Source organism: Coffea arabica, chromosome 5c (genome assembly GCF_036785885.1).
Source record: "Coffea arabica cultivar ET-39 chromosome 5c, Coffea Arabica ET-39 HiFi, whole genome shotgun sequence".
Taxonomy (NCBI): Eukaryota; Viridiplantae; Streptophyta; class Magnoliopsida; order Gentianales; family Rubiaceae; genus Coffea; species Coffea arabica.
This window is the reverse complement of record NC_092319.1, coordinates 15,986,853-16,007,903: the sequence shown is the minus strand read 5'-3', so window position 1 is coordinate 16,007,903 and position 21,051 is coordinate 15,986,853. Positions and strand designations below refer to the sequence as shown.

At 37.1% G+C, this 21,051-nt stretch overlaps 1 protein-coding gene across 5 annotated transcripts; it reads left to right on the top strand.

Moving 5' to 3' along the window:
• The first annotated feature begins 1,327 nt into the window (after window positions 1-1,327).
• On the top strand, window positions 1,328-6,482 carry LOC140007666 (uncharacterized). 5 transcript variants are annotated; one of them, XR_011815010.1, is made up of 5 exons: window positions 1,328-1,633; window positions 3,781-3,859; window positions 3,952-4,043; window positions 4,311-4,504; window positions 5,573-6,482. XR_011815010.1 is itself a non-coding variant. In XM_072050619.1 (4 exons), exons 2-4 carry the CDS (start codon window positions 3,823-3,825, stop codon window positions 6,209-6,211), a joined length of 768 nt encoding a protein of 255 aa, XP_071906720.1. In that variant the 5' UTR covers window positions 1,328-1,633; window positions 3,781-3,822; the 3' UTR covers window positions 6,212-6,482. The 5 variants fall into 5 exon arrangements, 1 of the variants encoding a protein (XP_071906720.1); XR_011815009.1 differs by having other exon boundaries at window positions 4,252-4,504; XR_011815008.1 differs by having other exon boundaries at window positions 4,195-4,504.
• The last annotated feature ends 14,569 nt before the right edge of the window (window positions 6,483-21,051 follow it).

Below are 21,051 nucleotides of genomic sequence, written 5' to 3'. Positions count from 1 at the left end.
GACGAAAAAAGTCATTTTATAAACTGTGAGGGACGTTTTGAACGATTTTCCCTTTCTATAAACTTATGTTTGAGCTTTAATTTTAATTTGATATGAGAGAATAAATTAATATTTATTTGCACTTTACAATTTTAGATATTACCAAATTAGTGGCTATACACACAATTTTAAATGCCGATATCCAATTTACCAAATTAAAATTTGGAAAGTTATTAGATGTTAGTTTTTTTTAAAAAAAAATTGCAACTTTTAACTAAATTACCCATTTCCAGCCAATGAACATCCCCAAATTTCGGGAATTAGTTTCTATTACGGAATAAACTAAATGTTTATCTCTTAAAGTTTCAGAAATCCCAATTATGCTAATTAAGATAAGAGAGATTTTAACTAGTGTCATAGATAATTTAGAGATAATGATTGGCATGAATTGAAGAGAAAAGAAAAAAAAAAAAAAAAAGGGAGCATACTAATTTTTCTTTCCTTTGACAGTTTTAAGTGGAAGCAAAAAGAGGAGGAAAGGAGAAATGGAAGGGTGACAATAAATTTCACACTTGTAAGATAAATCTAATGCTAAATGTGTACAAAATTATTTCATTTGTTTTTCACATTACTGAACAAGTTAAGAATCTTTCCACATTTTTTTTTCTCTTCTCTCACAACTTAAACTCTCTTCTCTTCTTGTGAAAATAAAAATTACAATCCTTAAATTTTGGGGTGTGCAAAATATTTTTAAACAATTCTACTAGCCCCAATTGCAAATGCGTTACTTCTCAGACCAAACTAGCTAGAATAACCAATACTCTACCAAAACCTATTACAAACATGGGTCGAAGGGGATTAGCACTCGGATCCTCTCCCATTGAGTGAAGACGATGGGTTGGCTTGGGTTTCTTTCGCAGAGGCATCTGAGTGGTCATCTTAGATGACATATCATGAGCGTGGTGGGCCCTAATACTGGAGAATTGAACCCAAAATTGGGGTTCATTTGGTTAATTGGATTCGACGAAACAGGAATTATCCTTCCAAGTGGAGTTAGAGTAACAAGATTCTAACTCAAAAACTCAATAAAAGTTACAGTTCTCATTTGAATCTTCACACCCGAGCAAATCCTATAATGCCTTAGATCTAAAATACCTATATACAACACCATAAACCTCTCGTAACATTGGGACTATTTGGAATGTTAAATAGGATAGTTGTTTAATCTTTTTGATAAAATATGTTTGGATTGTACCCTATAAATTAATACATATTGGATTCCTGAGCTCAGCAGCCTTTTTCATAAAAGGCTGAATAAAAGACAAAAGAGAACACATAGAGAGGTACTGTAGACAGGGTCAGAAAAAAGCAACTGTTGGCTAAAGGTCTATTGTTTTTACTTTTCACAACCACCCAAGACTAAAGTACTCCTTTCTTCACCAAATTTTCTCCAATTTACTTCTACATCCCACCAGCGAAAAGGTAACCTAGCAGATCCGGCAACTATGACAATTGATCGGTGGTCTAATAACTTGCAAAATAGAAGCCTAGTCACGGTTAAGAAGGTGTTGGGTTTAAATCACCATTCAATTGCATTTTCGACCGGCGATTTGAAAAAGCTTCAACACAGCCATTGCAGCAAGTTCTCTGGCGGGTAGCTTTCAATTTGCTTTCTTGTGGGAGCTAGCTTGCTCTCCTAATTATTTCTTATCTTCAATCATGTTAATTTCAGCTTTTTCCTTTCTTGGATTGTCTCCTTGTTTGCTGTGGCTGTTCTCCTTTTTCCTTTCTTATGTCGTTGGGCAATCATCATTCCAGTTTCTTGATGTTAATCATTACTTTCTTGAAACTACGGATATCAACAGATTTTGTTTCTCATTTTCCTCTACTGTCTACCATTGGCAATGTATTCTTGCTGATGTTAAGTCATGTCATGAATGCTACATGAATTTTTGCGCCAAACCTTCATTTTTCTAATTAAATGAAATCAAGTTGTGGACAGCCCATAAAAAGCTAAAAAAGCATTAGAGGCTGACAATGTAGTCACTCTTGTATCCAGATTACTGTTCACTTGGGTGGATTTACTTGAATTGCTAGTTTGGACAATCCAACACCAGTGACCAGTTTTTCCATTATTAATTGATTTAGGATATTTAACAAACAACTTCTAGATTTGGTTGTCCCCATTCCGTCATTACTATAGGGTCCATTCATGGAAAGATTTTCACTGGGAAGTTTGTTCTTTCTGTCTCTTATAAGCACAAATTCAGTTGACCACTGACTAATCAACAGGATGCTTAGCTTATTACCTATAGCTATTACCAGTCAGACTATTCTATTTGTTGTTTAGAACATTTGGGCAAACTCTTTAAATCTGTCTGATGAATTTGACATGTTATGGATCAAGAGGGTCGCAAGTGAATTGCATTTTGCTTGTCTAAACTGGCAAATATGCCTCTAAACTATTACTAGTACTACTAAACTAGCTTCTTCTTGTCTTTTCTTGTTTCTATGGCCACCAATCACCTGCCACTGCTGTCAAGCAATCCTGCCAAAGCAAATTGATCTTAAAATTTTGAGTATCTTATTCTCAACAGCTCAAAATTCAACCCACCATTGCTTGCACTATTTCTTCCTTGCTTGAATTAGTGGAATTTGCATGGTTTTGGATTAGGTTAGGGGGTTGGGTTAGCTGTGATCCACTGACTATGAAGTTCATGAAATTTCTTTCTATAAATTTTTGGGGTGGCAATTTTCGACACGACCTGAAAACACGACACGAACCTAACACGAAATTAATGGATTTGGATTGAGATTTCGGGAATTCGGGTCAGAATCGGGTTGAACCCGATGAACCCGAAAAGAAAACAGGTCGATTTCGGATCAACCCGTGGTGACCTGATATGACTCGATATGACCCGTTTACGAATTAAAAATAATTTAATAAACATAAAAATAATTTTATCTAACTAAACTAAGTTATTTTTTTTTCAAGGGCATTGATTACTCAATCCTAAATGAATTTATTTAATTTGTGTGAAGTTGAAATTATTATATTTGGACAAATAATATATTATATTATTTTTTACTTTATACTGTTTTAATTTATTTTATATTTTGTTTGGGATAAAACACTTTTACGGTGTTTAATTTATTTTAGATTTGATTTGGAATTATTTATTTAAATTTTTATTACTTGATTATGTAATTAGTTTTGTGAGAAATTAATTTTATTACAGTGATAAATTAATAAATTAAAATTAAATTTCGGATCATTTCGGGTCGACCCGCCAACCCGTCAACCTGAAATTTTCGGGTTCGGGTCAGTATACCTGATCCGTCATGAGTTGGCGGGTCAGGTTCAGGTTAATAGATTTTCTAATGGGTCGAGTCTGACCCGACCCGCTAACCTGATTTGGACCCGAATTGCTACCCCTAATAAATTTCTGTATATACGAGTATATGAATCATTCCAAATTATTTACTCTTGAATTATGTAAAAAGCTCAGAAACAAGTTGTGCTCCTACTTCTTTTAGAGGGAAAAAAAATGTATTGTTGCATTTGGATAGGAGATTATTTGGGATAGTTTTTCATTAGAAAAAAAAAATACTATGACACTTTTTTAATGTAGCATATGTGCGATAAAAAGGGGGGAAACCCCAACAAAAAGTTAAGTGAGTGAGCTTCCTCGTCCTCTAATACAATTCATCTACTTGCTATTCTATTTTCTTGTCAGCTAAGAATTTCTTTCATGCACTTGGTAAGCTTTAGACCTGATGAATAATAACACACATGTCCAGTTCCTACCAATACTTAGTGCTGATGCTGCTAGCTCTTCAGCTATGACCTCTGACAAAAGGAAGAAGCCTTCTTGCGATTGTATGTCCTTCTTCCATTTGTGTATATGCATTTTGTACTCATTTTCGCTGCCAATTACATGAGTCTTACTAATTGTTGTTGGATTTTTGTAGCTTCACCTATTAGTTGTACTTCCGATTGCTCCTCCCGTTCGTCAACTGCCTCCAACAACTACATCGACTGCCTTTCCACCTATATTGACCAAGTAAATGTGTACTTCATCCAAGACTTCTATTCTCCTACTGTTGTTTGTCGATTTCCCTTTTCCAAAGCACTTTGAACTATTTTCTAATATCCAACCTTCAGTAGATACATGACATATTGGCTTTCCACACATTTCAACAAATGGTTTTTAGGATTCAATGGACCGATGCAATGGACGAAGTATTTCTCATAGCCTATGTTAACTTTAGGAAAAATAACTGGTGGAACAACAAGAAGTCACTTGAGATGAACTATGACATTTTGGCAGGCCACTTGGTTAGTAATGGCATCATGACTGTCACTGGGCAGCAATTGCAGACCAGATTCTATCGCATCAAGAAAAAATGGGACTTGTTTTGCAGTCTGCATGGAATTTTCTCAAAATCAAAGACCGGGGTTGGGTGGGTTGCTAAGAGCTACTGTTTCATCGCTAATGACGAATACTAGGAAAATTTGGTGCTGGTATGTACTTATAGCTGCCTTTAATTTTGCAAATTTACTTGCTTGGGATACTTTTCAAAGGAATATTTGTACATTTGAGCAAACTGTTGATAAATGGGTAAGGGAATCACCTGCTGACCATTTGGTACTGGTATGCTGACCTTAAATAGTGCTGTCGTGGTTTAACTAGTTCCTTTTTGTATTCAGAAGAATAGAGAAATTGCTATTGTTATTCTTAGCCAACGTAGCTGATTTGCTATTACATTCTCTATATATAGTCCTTTACTGCCCTGTTGAGTTCCTGGTGCCAATTTGCAAGCCAAAAATAATCAATCAGACCACTGCGATTAGTGCCACACTGTGGCAACGAGGAGGAGATTTTATTGTAGGAGATGTGCCATTTTGCTAATGTATGCTGTGTATCTTGGTGGCTACTACTGCAACAGATCTGTATACATCCTATCTACAACTAGGAAAACAATCAAACAAGGAGATTTTGCAACTTGGACATTTGCTTTTATGTGCTGTATGACCAAACAGAAAAAGCTTTACTATTTTCCTTTCTTTTATGTGTATTAATGATTGATTCTTATAATGCTTGGTGAATTTTGATTTTTTTAACTTGTCAGTTGATTCTTGCATTATAAATTTTGATTTTTAAGCTTTTGATTATTGGTTTCCTATTTACTTGTTTGATCTAGAATATAATCCATTGAGGAGCAGTAATAAATTTTTTATGCAGCATTTTAACAATTTTAAAATGGAACTAACCAAAATTAGTAGCAAGTTTTATTGAAGTTTATTCAGTAGCAAATTTAGTAGATGGTCTAGGGGTTTAATTGCTTGTTCATTGGATGCAAGTTTTAGAAAGCAATTACTACATGGCTATCTTTGGTAGTTCATTGCTGCTACTTTCCAAGTCATGGAATTGGCTTTCCCTTTGTGTTGTCCCCTGCTCTATTGTTACTGGTCTTTGTTTCAGTTGTACGCTTATCTGATAAATTCACTATCTAGTTAGTTTGACAAATAATTACATATATGCTTTGGTGAAGATTTCTTGGTGCTGACTGCTACTTTTCCTTTCATTAGACCAACTCCGCATATGTTGAATTCAAAACAGAGAATTCATGTTACTGGTATGATCAGCTGACTCCAATACTGCTTGGAAAACACGTCATAGGGAGCCGTGCCCAATCAGTAAGCGAGATAGTTCCACTAGAACTGCCTCGTCGTCAATGGGCCAACACTTCTGCTAGGAGCTGCAAGGGAAAAGGAAACGCTTCTAGCTCGAGGGCTTCTAATCCTGGGACACGGGCGAACAAGGGGGATGAAGATGATGTTTACTATGTTCCTCCAGTCCCAGGGGCTGTGGGAGGAAAACGGCCAGTCTCAAGCCTAGGGACAAGTGGTGAGTTGAAGGGGACTAGAGGGTCAAAATCAATAAGGTCATCTACTGGTTTTGAGGATGCCATTAGCAAAATTGGAAACTACTCCAAACTTGCACTGGAGGACAGACGGGGTAAGATGGAGTTCGAGTCCCTATATATTGTAATCCAATGTCAGGAAGCGACTACAAGAATGGAGATTCTCGACCTTTGGAGGATACATGCTAACTACCATTATGTCAATAGTGATAGAGAGGGTGAACGAGTTGTGTTCCTTAGAAGTTCTGACTCAAACCGATTCGGTTACGTCTTTAAGTTAGTGCAGGAGAAGGGCTTGGCTTGAGTTGTAACCATTGAACGTTTTATCATCATTTATGTGTGTTGCTATGACATTTATTTTTTTTCCATTTGTTGTTGATCTGATTTAGCGCAAGTGCAACCGTGGGACAAATGCCCAATTTTGAAATATGTAACATAAGGGTCTGTGTCCTAATTAGATTGTTAGTGTGTATTTCCCTACCCCACTTTGGTGGAGTGGGCCTTGTTAGGACTACTTGTAAGATGAATTTTTTATTTGTGGACTTTTTCTATGTTATTTAGTGGGCTTTGTATCAGTTGTAATCGTAGAAGGAGCAGGTGAAATTCTTCTTATAGCATGAACATAACTAGTTGGCCAATCTCTGCCCTCTCTGTTGAATTACGTTTTCTTGTTTAGTTTGTTTTGACTATGCTGGACCCCTAATATCTGCAGCTGAGAAGCTGAAAATGCCATATCTGAGTGCATATCTAGATTCCATTGGAGCAAATTTCCAACATGGAGCAAATTATGCTGCAAGTGGGACAACCATTCAGCTTACTGATGCCAAGTTATATGGGGCAGGCTTCAATCCTCTTTCACTCAGTGTACAACTTTCATAGTTTGATCAATTTACAGCCCGCACCAGGGAGTTATATAACCAATGTGAGCAACCATGAGTAACTGTACAATTTGTATTTGCTGCAAATTTACTATTTAAAATCGTGGGTGGGGTTAGGGGAAAGAGTGGCACGGTAGAGGATAATGAAAGGAAGAAAAGCTTATATGTTCAATCTCTAATAGAAAGTGATTTGACTCCTTGTGGCTCATATACTGCTAAACCCCTTTTAGCCAAGACCTCAAGCATTATAAACACTTTGCCTAATCCGGAGGATTTCTCAAGAGCCATTTACACGGTCGACATGGGGCAAAATGACTTGCACTTTGCCTTGACAACAATGAAAGACAAACAAGTGCATGCATTTATTTCCCAATAATCTATAGTTGATGTTCTCAGCAAATTAGGCATTTATTTCCTAATTAGATTGTTGGTGTGTATTTCCGTACCCCACCTTGGTGGAGTGGGTTTTGTCAGGATTGCCTGTAAGATGAATTTTTTATTTGTGGACTTTTTGTATCTTAGTTAGTGGTGCTTTCCTACGAATCTTTCTTCAATAGATATCCCAAGCTATCTGTAGGGCTTTGTCGGGGCTTTGTCATGCCTACCCAATACTTCTTCAGGGCTTTATCATGTCAGTTCTTATGAAGTCTATTGTCTATACTTGATACAAGTATCTTAAAATGCGGAATAGCATGTGCTCTTCTGGTGTGTAGACCTGTTTTTTGACATTCTCATATCTGATTATTGAGACGTTAGCTAGAAGGGATATAAATATAAGGCCCTTGCATATGCACTTCACCTCAATTGAGCTCTAAACAAAAGAATGTTGTAGAGAGAATACAATAACGAACAGACATAGCAATCGGAAGAGTATTCGGTGTGCCTTAGGATTGGGTAAGTAGTAGCTTTCCATATAATATGTATTCTATTTGTTGTGTGTAAGTTTTATAGATAGAAACACTTATATATTGAAGTATGTATATGTATAAGTTCATACATATAGATATACACACATGAACACACTTATATAAGTATATATACAAATATATACACAATTGTCATGGGATGGAACAACTGTCATGGTGCTAAGGGACGCAATTTAGATCACAGAACGCAAGATGAGGAGGATGAGACCTTATTGTTTGCGAATGCCTCGTTAATGCTAATGCATCTGTCTCTTACACATATAACCAACAATCAAAGAATTTTGCAGCATGATGGCTCATTAAGTAGTCGACAATGGGTGGAGCGATTACTGAATAGTCGTCACAGACGATCGATAGACAATATGCGTATCATAGTCGATAATTTTATGCAACTGTCCGATATCCTTGTGGAGCGCCAGTATGTTCCACAAAACTACCAACAGTGTGTGCCATAGAGGAGCTGCTAACTATGACATTAATGTTAGTGAGCCACAAGCATACGCACCACGTGTTGGGGTCTATTTTCGATCGATCTATCGAGACGATTAACCGAAATATAAGGAAAGCGGTCCAAGGCCTATGTCTACTTGCAGCTGAAATAATATAACCGAGTGACCAGACTGGAGTTCATCCATGAATTGCAAACTCAATAAATTTTTACCCATGGTTCAAGGAAATATATAAGGAAAAGTTTTAGTGTAGGATCGACTTGTTTTAGCATTACAAAGTAATAAATATATTCTTTATGAATATTAAGATGCCATAGGAGCGATGGATGGCACCCACATCTTAGCTTGTCCTCTGACAGGAGAGCAAATGGCCTATACAAATCAACACTACTTTCAATCACAGAATGTTTTGGCAGTGTGTGATCATGACATGCGGTTCATCTATGTGTATGCTGGATGGGAGGGTTGGGAGGATAGTGCACATGATGACGAGTCTTGGAGTCTGCCTTAGCGTATCCATCTGATTTTCCTTTGCCGCAACCTGATAATTAATTGTAAGAATTTTTCAAGTCAATAAATGGCACGCTTGAAATGCTTCGCTCCTAGTAGTTAGCGAAGTTAGTAATTAAAACAACTTCTTCTATTAGGCAACTACTACTTAGTCGATGCGGCATACAGGAATGTTCCTAGATCATACAAGAACGTGGGCCCCGAATCTCCGGCCAAGATCTTGGTCAATACTCGGCATTCGCAGCTTCGAAATGTTATCGAACGTATGTTCGGTGTGTTAAAGAAAAGATTCAAATTTTTAAAGGGTCCGGTAGATAATTTCTACATGAGCACTCAAATTACTAGTTATTGCTTGTTTTACACTACACAACTTTTTAAGAATGCACCAACCAGGAGATGCACTTTTTCAGAGGTTCGAGTCCGAGGATGTGTAGTTACATCAGGAGACAGAAGTAGGCGGGGCCAGTATCACAGCCGTTTGCATTGAACATATCTCCTATACAGCTTGCAGAATGGAAGGCTAAGTGAGACTACATAGCAACTGAAATGTACGTAGCACAAGAACGATGACGCCGTTAGGTGTTTTAGAAATTAAAGGTCCTATTTTGGCAAGGCAAATGTCTGGCTGCACAATTGATGGATGTACTGCACTCTGATGCCATTTTCAAATCACGTAATAAATTCATATGTATGGTTTGTGTATTCAGTGTGAACTGGTTGAGATTTTCTGATTCAAAGTCAAATTATTTTTGAAGTCAAAGTCAACTGATTAATAAAATGCAGGTTGCTGTCCAAACGCTTATTTACACGATTTATTTGATGTCCAAACGCCTATTTCATATTTACCCAATCTTAAAAAGTAACCTAAAAATAATCCCAAATAATTTACTATTCAAACGGAACCATTATCAATTTTAGGCAAAAAATAATTGGTTGGTTCCCAAAAGTCCCTCTAGCTAGGAACAAGAAGAAAATCCCAACTGCATTGCAAATTTGAAATTTTGCCTTCAAGAAAACAAAGCAAGGACATGCCCACCCACAATTCAAAGAATAAAAAGGGCAACAAAGTCAAAAGAAACCAACCCCTCCTTTCCTCCCATGAATAAGAATGGGGAGGACTCATGAGACAATATTGAATCAAGGGAGTGATGGGAAGGAGATTGGTGATTGTTGCATTAGATTTCAATGTGCTTTAAATGGGTTTGGTCCTCATATGTGAGAAAAGAGAGAGAAAACTTTCAAACAAAAGTTATTTAGACAATTTTGCCCTTGAAACTTTCACGTGGCCTCATTCTTGTCTCCCTTGATGGTGGAATTAAATAAATGACCCAAAAATTACGATTTTACTAGTTGAGTGACATTTTTGGCTAAAAAAATAGTTTAGTATTGAACATTTTCTTATGTATTGAACATTTCAGACAGGGAGCTTTCAATAGTTGTTCATACTAAATTGAAATCAATATATATGTTTGAATAGTTCTAATTTTGTTACTATCTTCCTTTTCTTTTGGTAAAATTAGTACAAAGCTTCAAGAATTGGATAACAATTGTAGTGTATTAGAAAAAATAACATGAGATATTGATGCGCAAGCTTGGTGACTTTTTTTTTTGTCAATCCTAAACATATGTGCAGTTGCATACATAGGCATATAAATAGGTTGTTTGGTTGTTAATTGGTTTTTTTTAGTAATTGTTTTGATTTTAGAGGATTGTTAAATGAAAACCTTGGCAGAATGATTATTATTACTTTTAATTGGCATTTTCTTCTTCAAAAATAAAAATCTTGATAATAGTTATTAACCCCAAGCCATAAAAATGTCCCAAAGTATAAAAAGAGAAAAATTGAATGTTAAGATCTAGACCCAAATCCAAATAGAGTGATAACTTTTTCAGAGATGGAGTTGGCTTTATCAAATTTACAACTTGTCTTTCAAGTATACATATAGTTCACTAATTAGATATTGCATGAAAACTAAGAAAAAAAATTGAGTCAAAAAGAAAGAATCTAATCTAGTTTATCTGTCAATGGTATCTTGTTTTATGAGATAGAGAGATATAATTTTTAGCAAATGGATTCTCCATCTACCAGGTAGTATTTTCCTACATGCTAGGAAGTTTATTAAGCTTAATCTCTTCTTACTGCAAGAGTACAAGTTGTATGCTAATAGCAAGAGTATTGATGTATCAATCCTACAAAGAAAGTAATTAATTATCAAGACTTTACAAATCACTCAATTATTAAGGCTACAAGATCAAGCAAGCGTTGATTAAACTACCAAAAAGACACATGAAGTAAAGAGCAAAAATTTTCAAAGAATCAAAAGTTAATGAGATTGTAAGGCCCAAACACAACCTAAGAGGGGGGGTGAATTAGGTTGATTAAAAATACTTTATTGAATTTATGCACTTTTTCTTTAATAAAAATTTACCTTCTTGTCTAGTAGTGATCAGTCAAGTAAATTTAAAGAAGAGAGCAATGTTGATCAGAAATAAAAGTGTATATAAGTAATGAGAATTTTATTAAACAAAAAGAATAAGATGGAGTATTGTAGACACCAAATTTTTGATTTTTTAACTTTATTAGTTTAATTAATTTAATTTTTCTTTATTTGTTTCAATTCTAGGATTTTTATTTTATTTTGTTCTAGTTTATTTTATTTTTTTTATTTTGTCTTCATACTAAATTTTAGAAAAACAAAAAAAAAGGGAAAAGTGTATTAGGGATAGTTGGACAAGTGGTTAAGGAATTTGGGGACAAGTGTCCCTTTGCTTATTTGACAACACAACATTTAGGGGGACACTTGTTTAGCTTGGAGGGGCGGAAAAAAAGAGAAAAAGAGGAAAAAATCTGGGCAGCGGAAGGAAGGCCGAAAAAAAGAAAACTGGAAAACAGAGAGGGAGTCTTAGGCAAGAGCCAAGGAAAAATCTGGAAAGGAAGGGGGAGAGCTCTTCGGTTGTGAGGAAAACGAGGAGAGTCCATCAGAAGAGCTATCAGAAATCGTCGCTGCCCGTCACCATGTCATCGTCTTTGTCGCGCCCCATTTTTTGATAAATAAATAAAATGATTGTTTTTGTGATTTTATAGGTTTGGAAAAAGTGAATTTTTTGATAAAAATAAAAATGGGTCTAAATGAGACTTTTGAAAATGCGACGATTTGACCCAAGAAAAATAGTTCAAAAAGGGTTTTTTATATGAAAAATGGAGTCGCCACTTGGTATAGAGTTAGGGTGTACCAAGTCACCCAAAAAGTGAATTTTTTAAGGAAAAAAGTAAGAAACCCTCACCAAGCTCATGGGTTTATGAGAAATGCAGCAAAGAATCCAAGATGAAAGTTCATGGCTAAACTGGAGAATTGTAGCCAGGGAACAACATGTGTCAACTCATGGCTAGATGAAAAGTGCAGCAAAGGAACAACTAATGCAAGCTCATGGCTAAGCTGAGAAATGCAGCAAGGGAACTACAAATGCAAACTCATGGCTAGATGAAAAATGCAGCAAGGAACAAATAAGGGAAACTTCATGTGTCACGGCTGGAAAATTCTAGGACAGAAAGTTCGGCAGTTTTGACTTACTTATTCTCAGCAAACATTCGACCATAGCTCAAGCGTTTTAAGGATGCAAATGTACAAACTCAACACCTAAACTCCCCTTCCTTCCCTTCTACATAAGATTAAGCATGCAGCTTAAGCGCGAAAATTCATTGGACAGCCATGAAAAAAAAAAAAGACAGCCATAAGAATGCCACAGAAATTTCGGCCACTTGCTCATATGTTTTCCAATAAAGAATCAAACGTTTTTTCAAACCTTATTGAACCCAAATACACACAGCTTTGATTAAATACTTTCAAATCCAGGTTTGCAACTTTACACTAAGCAAATAACTACACAAACAAGCCAATCAAGAACAACAAAAATTAAACGGAAAGCCATGCCAAAAATCTAAAGCATATGTGCGCAAGACTGGTTCAATGGTTAATTTCAGCAAACATTTGGTTCTAATTTAAGGTTTTCAAGCCTTCCCAAACACGCACGTATATTGCATCTTCAACTCCAACCAAACACATAACTTACGTGCATTAAACCAAAGAGGAAAGTCAGCCATTTCAGAAAGCTTAGCTACCCAGAAATTATCAACCAAAATGAAAATCTGTTTGCCGTTCAACTGTGAGTCAAACTTCAGATTCAAAGCACTTCAGAAATAACTCACATTCATGCTAAAAATTGACTCAAACAAACCAGAAAACAAAGCCAATGAACCAGAGTTTTAATGAAAACCGGCAGGTTTGCAATGAGCCTGTTTGGCAAAGAAATTGCCTTAGATTGCCGCAAGACTCTTCATCATTTTTTGTTTTTTTTTTTTTGTGTAATCTTCGAACCCAAATCACAAACCTTTATTATTATCGAACCACATCCCAACAATCAATCATCATGTTTTCACATTCCAACACTTCCATATGCAAAAAATTTTCCCAGAAATTCTAACTTTTTGGCACCTTTACCATTAGAACAATCATGAAGAAATAGCCTAAGACAAACATGAAGAAATAGCCCAAGACAAAAAGGCATGATCAATGACTATCAAACAAAGCTGATTTCCCGACAAACAAACTGCTGAGTTACGGACCATGTCCAAACTATGTTCCAACCATGTTCAACCATCAAAACTCAGAACATCGAAACAAAATAAAACATCATATCAAACCATGTCCAAACCTGCAATTTTTAACGTGAACTCGCAGACCAAAAGTTGAAAATGTATAAAGTCTTAATGGAAAAGGAAAAACATACAAAATGCTGAGTTTATTTGGAGATACGAAACCAGAAAAGGACTACCTTTGTAGCCTATGAAGTTGAGATGTAAGAACCAAATTTCTGGGAGCTCGAATCTTCCGGCCGTTCACTGGAAAAAGTCGCAGCCTTGGAGACAGATTCTCTACCGTTCCCCTCTTCCTCGACTCTATCCTGCTCTCCTTCCCCCTTTTTGTTCTTCTTTACCCTCTTTTGGTTTCAACTCTCTCAACTCTCAGTTTCGATTCCTCCCTGATTTCTATTTCTTCCCTTTTCTTTTGCCGTGAATTCTCCCTATTTTCTCCCCAGATTTTTCAGCCGTTCCCCTCTCTCCAAAACCTCTCCTCTTCCAGTTTCGCCTAGCTGTTTGATTTTCATGCGCCGTTGCCCTCCAACTCTCCCCTTGCGGCTATCTTTCTCTCTTGTTTTTATATCCCCATTCAACCCTAAGAACCTCTGTCCTTTTTCCTGTATTTTGCAGCTTCAGGAGCCGTCCCCAGATTTCTTTGCAAACGGCGCAAGTCCGCAGCTTTCATGCTGCGGCAACAATTTTTTTTTTTTTTGCTAATTAAAACAGAAATTAATAACAATAAAAATGAAATAAATGATAATAACAAAATTTTATAATAACAGAAATTGATATTGAATAGCAAATTACAACTTCCATTTTTCATTCCATTTTTTTTTCCTTTTTTCCTTTTCTTTACTTAAATAAAAATAACAATAAAGAAATAACAATAAAATGCAATCAAAAACACAAATGCTTGTAACCTGAAATAATAATATATATTTTTCCTCTTTTCTTTGAAAAACAATTAAAATGTATCAAAAAGTAAATAATGCCTATTACACTAAAAAACTTTTCTTCAAATTCAAACTTTTCACTTTTTTTTCAAAAATAAGCCAGTATGCATTAAACCATTTTTCCCTTTTCTTTTTTTTCTCTAAAAAAAATCTACGCTAAAACTTATAAATTAAAAACTACAAAAACAACTAAAAACTAAAAAGGGAATAAAAATAAAATAAAACCTAAAAAAGCTAGACAAACGAAAATGAACTAAAATGCAAAACCGTCTAAACAAAAATCAACCAATTATCACTAAAACCAAACATACAAAATTAATTCAAAAATTTGGTGTCTACAGTTTGCCCCTCTTTGTCTGAGTTTTGAAAAAACTTGAGACAAAAAAGTAGACACCAAATACTTACCTGTGTTATTGGGCTGCAAAAGATTCCAACGAACAGGAATTATAACACGGGACTGACCCGAACATGCAAAATAAAACGGGACTGACCTGAACCAGAATTGAAAACGGGACTGACCCGAACAGAATTTAGACGGGACTGACCCGAACAGGAATTTAAAACGGGACTGACCCGAATCAGGAATTTAAAACGGGACTGACCCGAACAGGAATTTAAACGGGACTGACCCGAACAGAAATTTAAAACGGGACTGACCCGAACAGGAATTAAACGGGACTGACCCGAACAGGAATTGAAACGGGACTGACCCGAACAGGAATTGAAGACGGGACTGACCCGAACAGAAATTTAAAACGGGACTGACCCGAACAGAATTTAAACGGGACTGACCCGAACAGGAATTTAAACGGGACTGACCCGAACAGGAATTTAAAACGGGACTGACCCGAACAGAATTTAAACGGGACTGACCCGAACAGAATTAAAAACGGGACTGACCCGAACAGGAATTTAAACGGGACTGACCCGAACAGAAATTTAAAACGGGACTGACCCGAACAGAAATTAAACGGGACTGACCCGAACAGAAATTTAAACGGGACTGACCCGAACAGGAATTTAAACGGGACTGACCCGAACAGAATTTAAAACGGGACTGACCCGAACAGGAATTTAAAACGGGACTGACCCGAACAGAAATTTAAAACGGGACTGACCCGAACAGAATTTAAAAAAGGACTTCACTTGGGAAAGTTTAAACAATGAATTGAGAGTTTACCTGAAAGTAGTTCACACTTTTGCAGCAAAAGGGAGTTTTAATTTTTGTGACTGAAACGATAACTGATGTCGTTCTTAATGCTCAAACTTCGTTAACAACTTTATCACTTCACCGTTGCTTACTGGGGAGCCAGTTCTGACGTTGATTTAAGTGCGAGAAATAGAATGTTTGCAATGTTCCTGCAAGAAAAGAAAAAGTGGTAATGGACTCGCCACCATCATTTGATCCGATTAGTCTTGAGAATCGTGTAAACATGAGTCTTGTGATGCTTTTGCCTCTAGTTTGCGGCGTACACCTTAGTCGAGCTTGCAACTTTGAAACCTTTCAGATTCTGAGACTGATAAGCACGTGTTTACTACTTCACCCAAATCCGTGTAGCAGTCGTGTTACTTTTTAACCACTGCGATAGATGACCGAATTCCCCATCTTTGAACAAACCTTAGGGTTTATCATTCGTCCGAATTCAATGGTGAAAGAATGATGCATGAAAATGTCATATAAAACAATGATATATGCAGAATGAATTTCCTATGTCAGGCAAAAATGAGAATGCAAAAGAATACAAACAATCACAAACAGTCGAACACAAATAATTGAGAGGAACCAAGAGATTTATAAGAGTACATTTTGTAAACGAATGTTTGTACAAGTTTGGCCAAACAATATTATATTCGAAACTTGGGGTATATCTGTTTCGGAATTCGATACTGGCAGAAATATCACAAACATGAGGAAAAGTCTAAATGAACCAGGTCACCAGCTGTCCCTTCTTGTGCTCATCCGTTGCGAAAAACCGACCTTGGCGCCCCTTCGGGTTTTCACCAAGGTTGCCCCCACCCCTTTTTGATTGATTTTTTCTCTTTTTTTTTTCTTTTTTGTGGCGCCCTTTCGGGTTTTCACCAAGAACAACGAAATCTCTTCACCACAGTTGACTCAGAAATATGCATTAAAGATTCCAGCATCAGTAAAATGCACTTCCCTTGAGAAATTGGGCGAAGGCATTACGGACATCACCTGCCAGTTGATTAACAAATTTTCTAGTAGAAATGCAGCAAGTGACGAAAGCCAGGACTTTGGGCTTTTGTAATGGAGACATGTGGGGTGTTTTCAAGAAAAGTTCAAGCTTAAAAGCAGATTTTGATAAGAGGTGTGAAATGAACTGAGATTGCACCATTTTGAAATGAAACCGAGGAAAATTTGCCCCAGTTTAATTGAATTTTCTCTTTTGCATTCTTTCATTGCATTTTTCATCACTTTTGCATTTTTCTTTAAAACTAAATTTGCCCCAGTGTAGGGTTCTCTCTTCTCTTTTCTTCTTCTTTTTTCTCACCTCCATGTCCTTGGCTTTAATGATGGCTCTCAGCTTCTCAATTTCCTCATACGGCTCATGTTGCAACCCTTGCATGGTGGAATCTTTCAACCAATCCTCGTATGGTGCGGTCATTACCCCCTTCTGTTTGAGCTCCGGAAGATAACGAATGTTTCTATCATCGGATATTGTTCTCCAAGATTCAGTGATTTGGCTCTTCATAGGGATCTCTTTTGGGCATACCCCCTGATCAAAGAAAATGGTGACTTCACTAAACTCGGAAATCGGTGGCGGCCCTTGAATGCGACCTAGTTGTCTAAGAAATCTCTTCGGGGTATACGAGATGATTCCTTGAGTACCCAGCAAGAGAACACGTTCGGATTTCTTAGTGCGAAGTATCGGCTCGAAACAGTATGTCCAATCTAATACCCACCTAATGTTGAAATCTTGCAATGTTTCCAAGTAGTCCACACATTCGGATGCGTTCTTTGGTAGATCTCCCTCGTTGACTCTTTTGGGATGTGTGACTACCCAATTATATCCAACCACCGGCAAACTATCGGCAACTGATGCTTGTCTACTAAAATGTCCCGTAGCCCATATGTATAAAACCAAGTTCGCCCCATGGAAAAACTTTTCTCCCTTTCGACAACCAGTACAAGCTAAGAAAATATCTGCGAGAATGGTCGGGACTATAGAACATTGCTTACCCTGAATTCCTAAGAAAAGGTCATTCACAATTTTTGCTGATTTGAAGGCTATCTTTTGATCTTTTCGCGAAAAGAGATAGGTCCCAGCCATAACTACCCCATATACTAGTAGCCTTTTGCGCTCCCATACGGCTTTGGAAGTGAACACAAAATCTGTCATATGCCTGTCGAATCCATCGCGTGGCGCAAATCGTTCAAACAGGATACTCACGGCGACGCCCTGATCTGACCCTCGTAGCACGGACTCTTTCAATCCTATAATTTGACAAAATTCGGCCTTGTCGGAAGCAAATGGAAACACCAAGGCAGTTCCTCGTGTGGGTAAACCAAGGAGGCCAGCTACTTCTTCGAGTGTTATAGTCATTTGCCTATTGCCTATTCTAAAAGCAGTACACTCGGGGTCCCAAAGATGAACTAAAGCCTCTACCAAATAATTGTTGGATTTGATCTGCTTAAAGTCTCCAATTGGTCCTAAAAATTGGGCTACTTGATTCAGTTCACTAGGTAACATGAAGGTGGGCCATTGTTGAACCTCAGTTGACGGTATTAACAATTGGTAGATGCGGCGAGGGCAAGCCATCTGATAATGAAGAAGGCAGTTTGTCAATTACCTTACCTACGAGTCTCATTCCTCCAGTTATGCGATAATTTAAACGTGCAGTCCCTTGAAGGGTTAAATACCCATGGGACACAAAAGGGTTGGTTTCATTCCTAAAACGGGATTCCCTACGTGGCGTTCCCTTTCTAGGGTTTATGCATGATGCCATTTTATTAAAATAATAAAATATGCAATTTGAAAAGGAAACATGACCTAAGGAACCCTTTATTTTGCCAAGGTAGGCCTAAAATGGTATGGCATTATGAATTTATGAACAAAATAAACCATAATTCGTCAAACGTGCAATAGCCTATCTACAAGGGTAGGTCCTAAAAGAAGGTCATGCCAGACCTTTTATCTCTTAATGTTTGTGAATGCAAAGACAAAAGACAAGGAAACGTGAGCTCAACACATAATCACATAACACATTGTTTGTGAATGTTTGTGAATGCAAAGACAAAAGACAAGGAAACGTGAGCTCAACACATAATCACATAACACATTGGACAATTAAGCAACAAAGACAGATAAAGAAAGAGGGGTGGGACCCCTCCCCTCGTGAAATAGTGTTTCCTAATTTAGGGTACGGTTGACTCTACCCTAGGCAATTCTAGCATGGATGCATGAGGTTTGGCTTACTAATGCATCTAGACTCGATAGGTCATAGGCCCCCGAGCCTTCAGACTTAGAAACCAAGGGTCATCAATCCCAAGGTTCTTTGTCGGTGGCTCGAGCGATTCCCCAAACACCGCTACGCACACATCGTGTCACGGCTACGTGTTTGAGTGAATCTATCAAAACCTCAATCTTCGACCAAAAGCTAAAGGCTATCAACCAATAGCTTTAAGCGGAAGATTGAGTGACCCATTGGAACATGCTACACACACATCGTGTCGTGATCACATGTCCAAGTGAGTCACCTAATCCTAATAGGGTGGAGTGGCGTGACAAGCCACTAAAGAAAAATAAAAGGGATAAAAGAAGTAAAGCGTATGCTCGTATGCTAGTGCTCGTTTGGAGGGAAAGGGTCAAGAATCAACGCGAGGCTCTAGGGTGACCCATACCTCCCAAAATGCAATGCAAGCGCGAGATAACAAATAAACATTCATTCAAACATCCAATCATACATACGTGAGTGAGAGAGCTTGATACGTGAGCGAATCAAAAAATGAAAAAAATGCAACCCTAATATCCAAATGCAATTCATAAAAGGGGTAGAAAAAGGAAAAAGAATGGTTAAATAAAAAAAGCTCGGACCCACTTAGGAAGTCCCCAGTGGAGTCGCCAACTGTCGCGCCCCATTTTTTGATAAATAAATAAAATGATTGTTTTTGTGATTTTATTGGTTTGGAAAAAGTGAATTTTTTGATAAAAATAAAAATGGGTCTAAATGGGACTTTTGAAAATGCGACGATTTGACCCAAGAAAAATAGTTCAAAAAGGGTTTTTTATATGAAAAATGGAGTCGCCACTTGGTATAGAGTTAGGGTGTACCAAGTCACCCAAAAAGTGAATTTTTTAAGGAAAAAAGTAAGAAACCCTTTTGAACGACTCCTAGTCCACGCAAACAAAGAAAAAGGTTCGGGAGTCACATTTGACGAAGGGGAAGGCAAGGATAAAAATCCAAGACACCCCTTCGACCTAGCCAAGGCTAGTTGCGTGATTTAACCCTTATTTTCCTAATTTTTTCTACCCAAAATATGTATTGCAAATTTAGACATGACTAATGAATGAGAAATGCAATCCTAAATCTAAGAAATGTTTCTTGTGAGGCTTTTGGTCCCATTCACATGAATTGTGAAGGCCAATAAGAAGTACCTCATAGAAAATCATGAATGATGCAAATGAGGACTCAAAATAAGAGTGTAAGGGTGCAAAGTGTAGAAAAGTGCATGTGTGCAATTTGAAAGTGTTTGTGTGCAAATGAATGAAAATATAAGTGCTCGTGTGCAAGTGAACGAAAATAGCAAATATATATAAGTAAAAAGACAGGTGCAATGTGTGAGGTGAAAAATAAAGAAGTGAAGAAGTGTGTGAATATGGCATGTGAATTAAAATATATAATTAGATGGGAAAAATAAGAGAAAATGATATGAAAATGCATGAATTTAGAGGAATGCATCAGGTCGGGTACGGGAATGACCTCTAGTTTTATGATTTTAATTTTCCCTCGGATTAGAAGGTAAAACTAGCGTGCTAAGGCTATCGAGTAGCCACACTCGCTCGTTTCCCTTATCAAGAGGGGATTTTCACGCAAATGAACCCTAACTAGCATGAAATGCAAAAAATCCTAAAAATGGAGGGAAAAGGGGTTCGAGGGGCATGCAAAATGATAAAACTAAAAAGAATGCATGACATGTAATGAACATGCAAACATGTACTAACGGGGGGGAAATCCCTAAGGGTCTAGCGTTGGACTAGCCCATTCTATGAATTCCGACTAGCGTTGGACTAGTGGAAACGTACATTCATCCATTCCATTCATCTACACTATGAAAAGCGAGTAGACATGCGAATCACCTAAAACACATAGCACGCAACGCTTAGCATGCTCGACTAGATGCAAAAATCCTAATAAAGCATTTAACATATAACACATAGGCATGCAACCATTTCATTTGCTAACTAAAACAAAGGGGAAAGGGAAAATGGACCAAATTACTTGCTATGCCCTATCTATTACAAGCCAAGAGGTGTACACATACCCCATTAATAAAAATCAAAAGTAAATGAAATAAATGAAAGGAAATAAGGAGAGGCTAGGAAAGCAAGTAGACATGCAAATTTCAATTAGCACATTAGTCCACATAGGAGAGAAACAAAAGGGGTAAAAGAGATTATACCTCCCCGTTGGTGATACTAAGGAAGTAAACAAACTCAACTTGGCTAGAGTCACCCAAGAAAAGACTAATTTAGGCTAAAATCACCAAAAACAAAAGATTAATGCACCAATTTAGTGATAAGATATAAACTAAACAATTTGAACCCATCA

What these genes read in the sequence shown, in the direction of transcription:
- LOC140007666 (XM_072050619.1), top strand. Translation starts at nt 3,823, where the DNA reads ATGACCTCTGACAAAAGGAAGAAGCCTTCTTGCGATT. An exon ending in GAAGAAGCCTTCTTGCGATT is followed by an intron (nt 3,860 to 3,951) that starts GTATGTCCTTCT and finishes GGATTTTTGTAG; the next exon opens with CTTCACCTATTAGTTGTACT. An exon ending in TTTCCACCTATATTGACCAA is followed by an intron (nt 4,044 to 5,572) that starts GTAAATGTGTAC and finishes TCCTTTCATTAG; the next exon opens with ACCAACTCCGCATATGTTGA.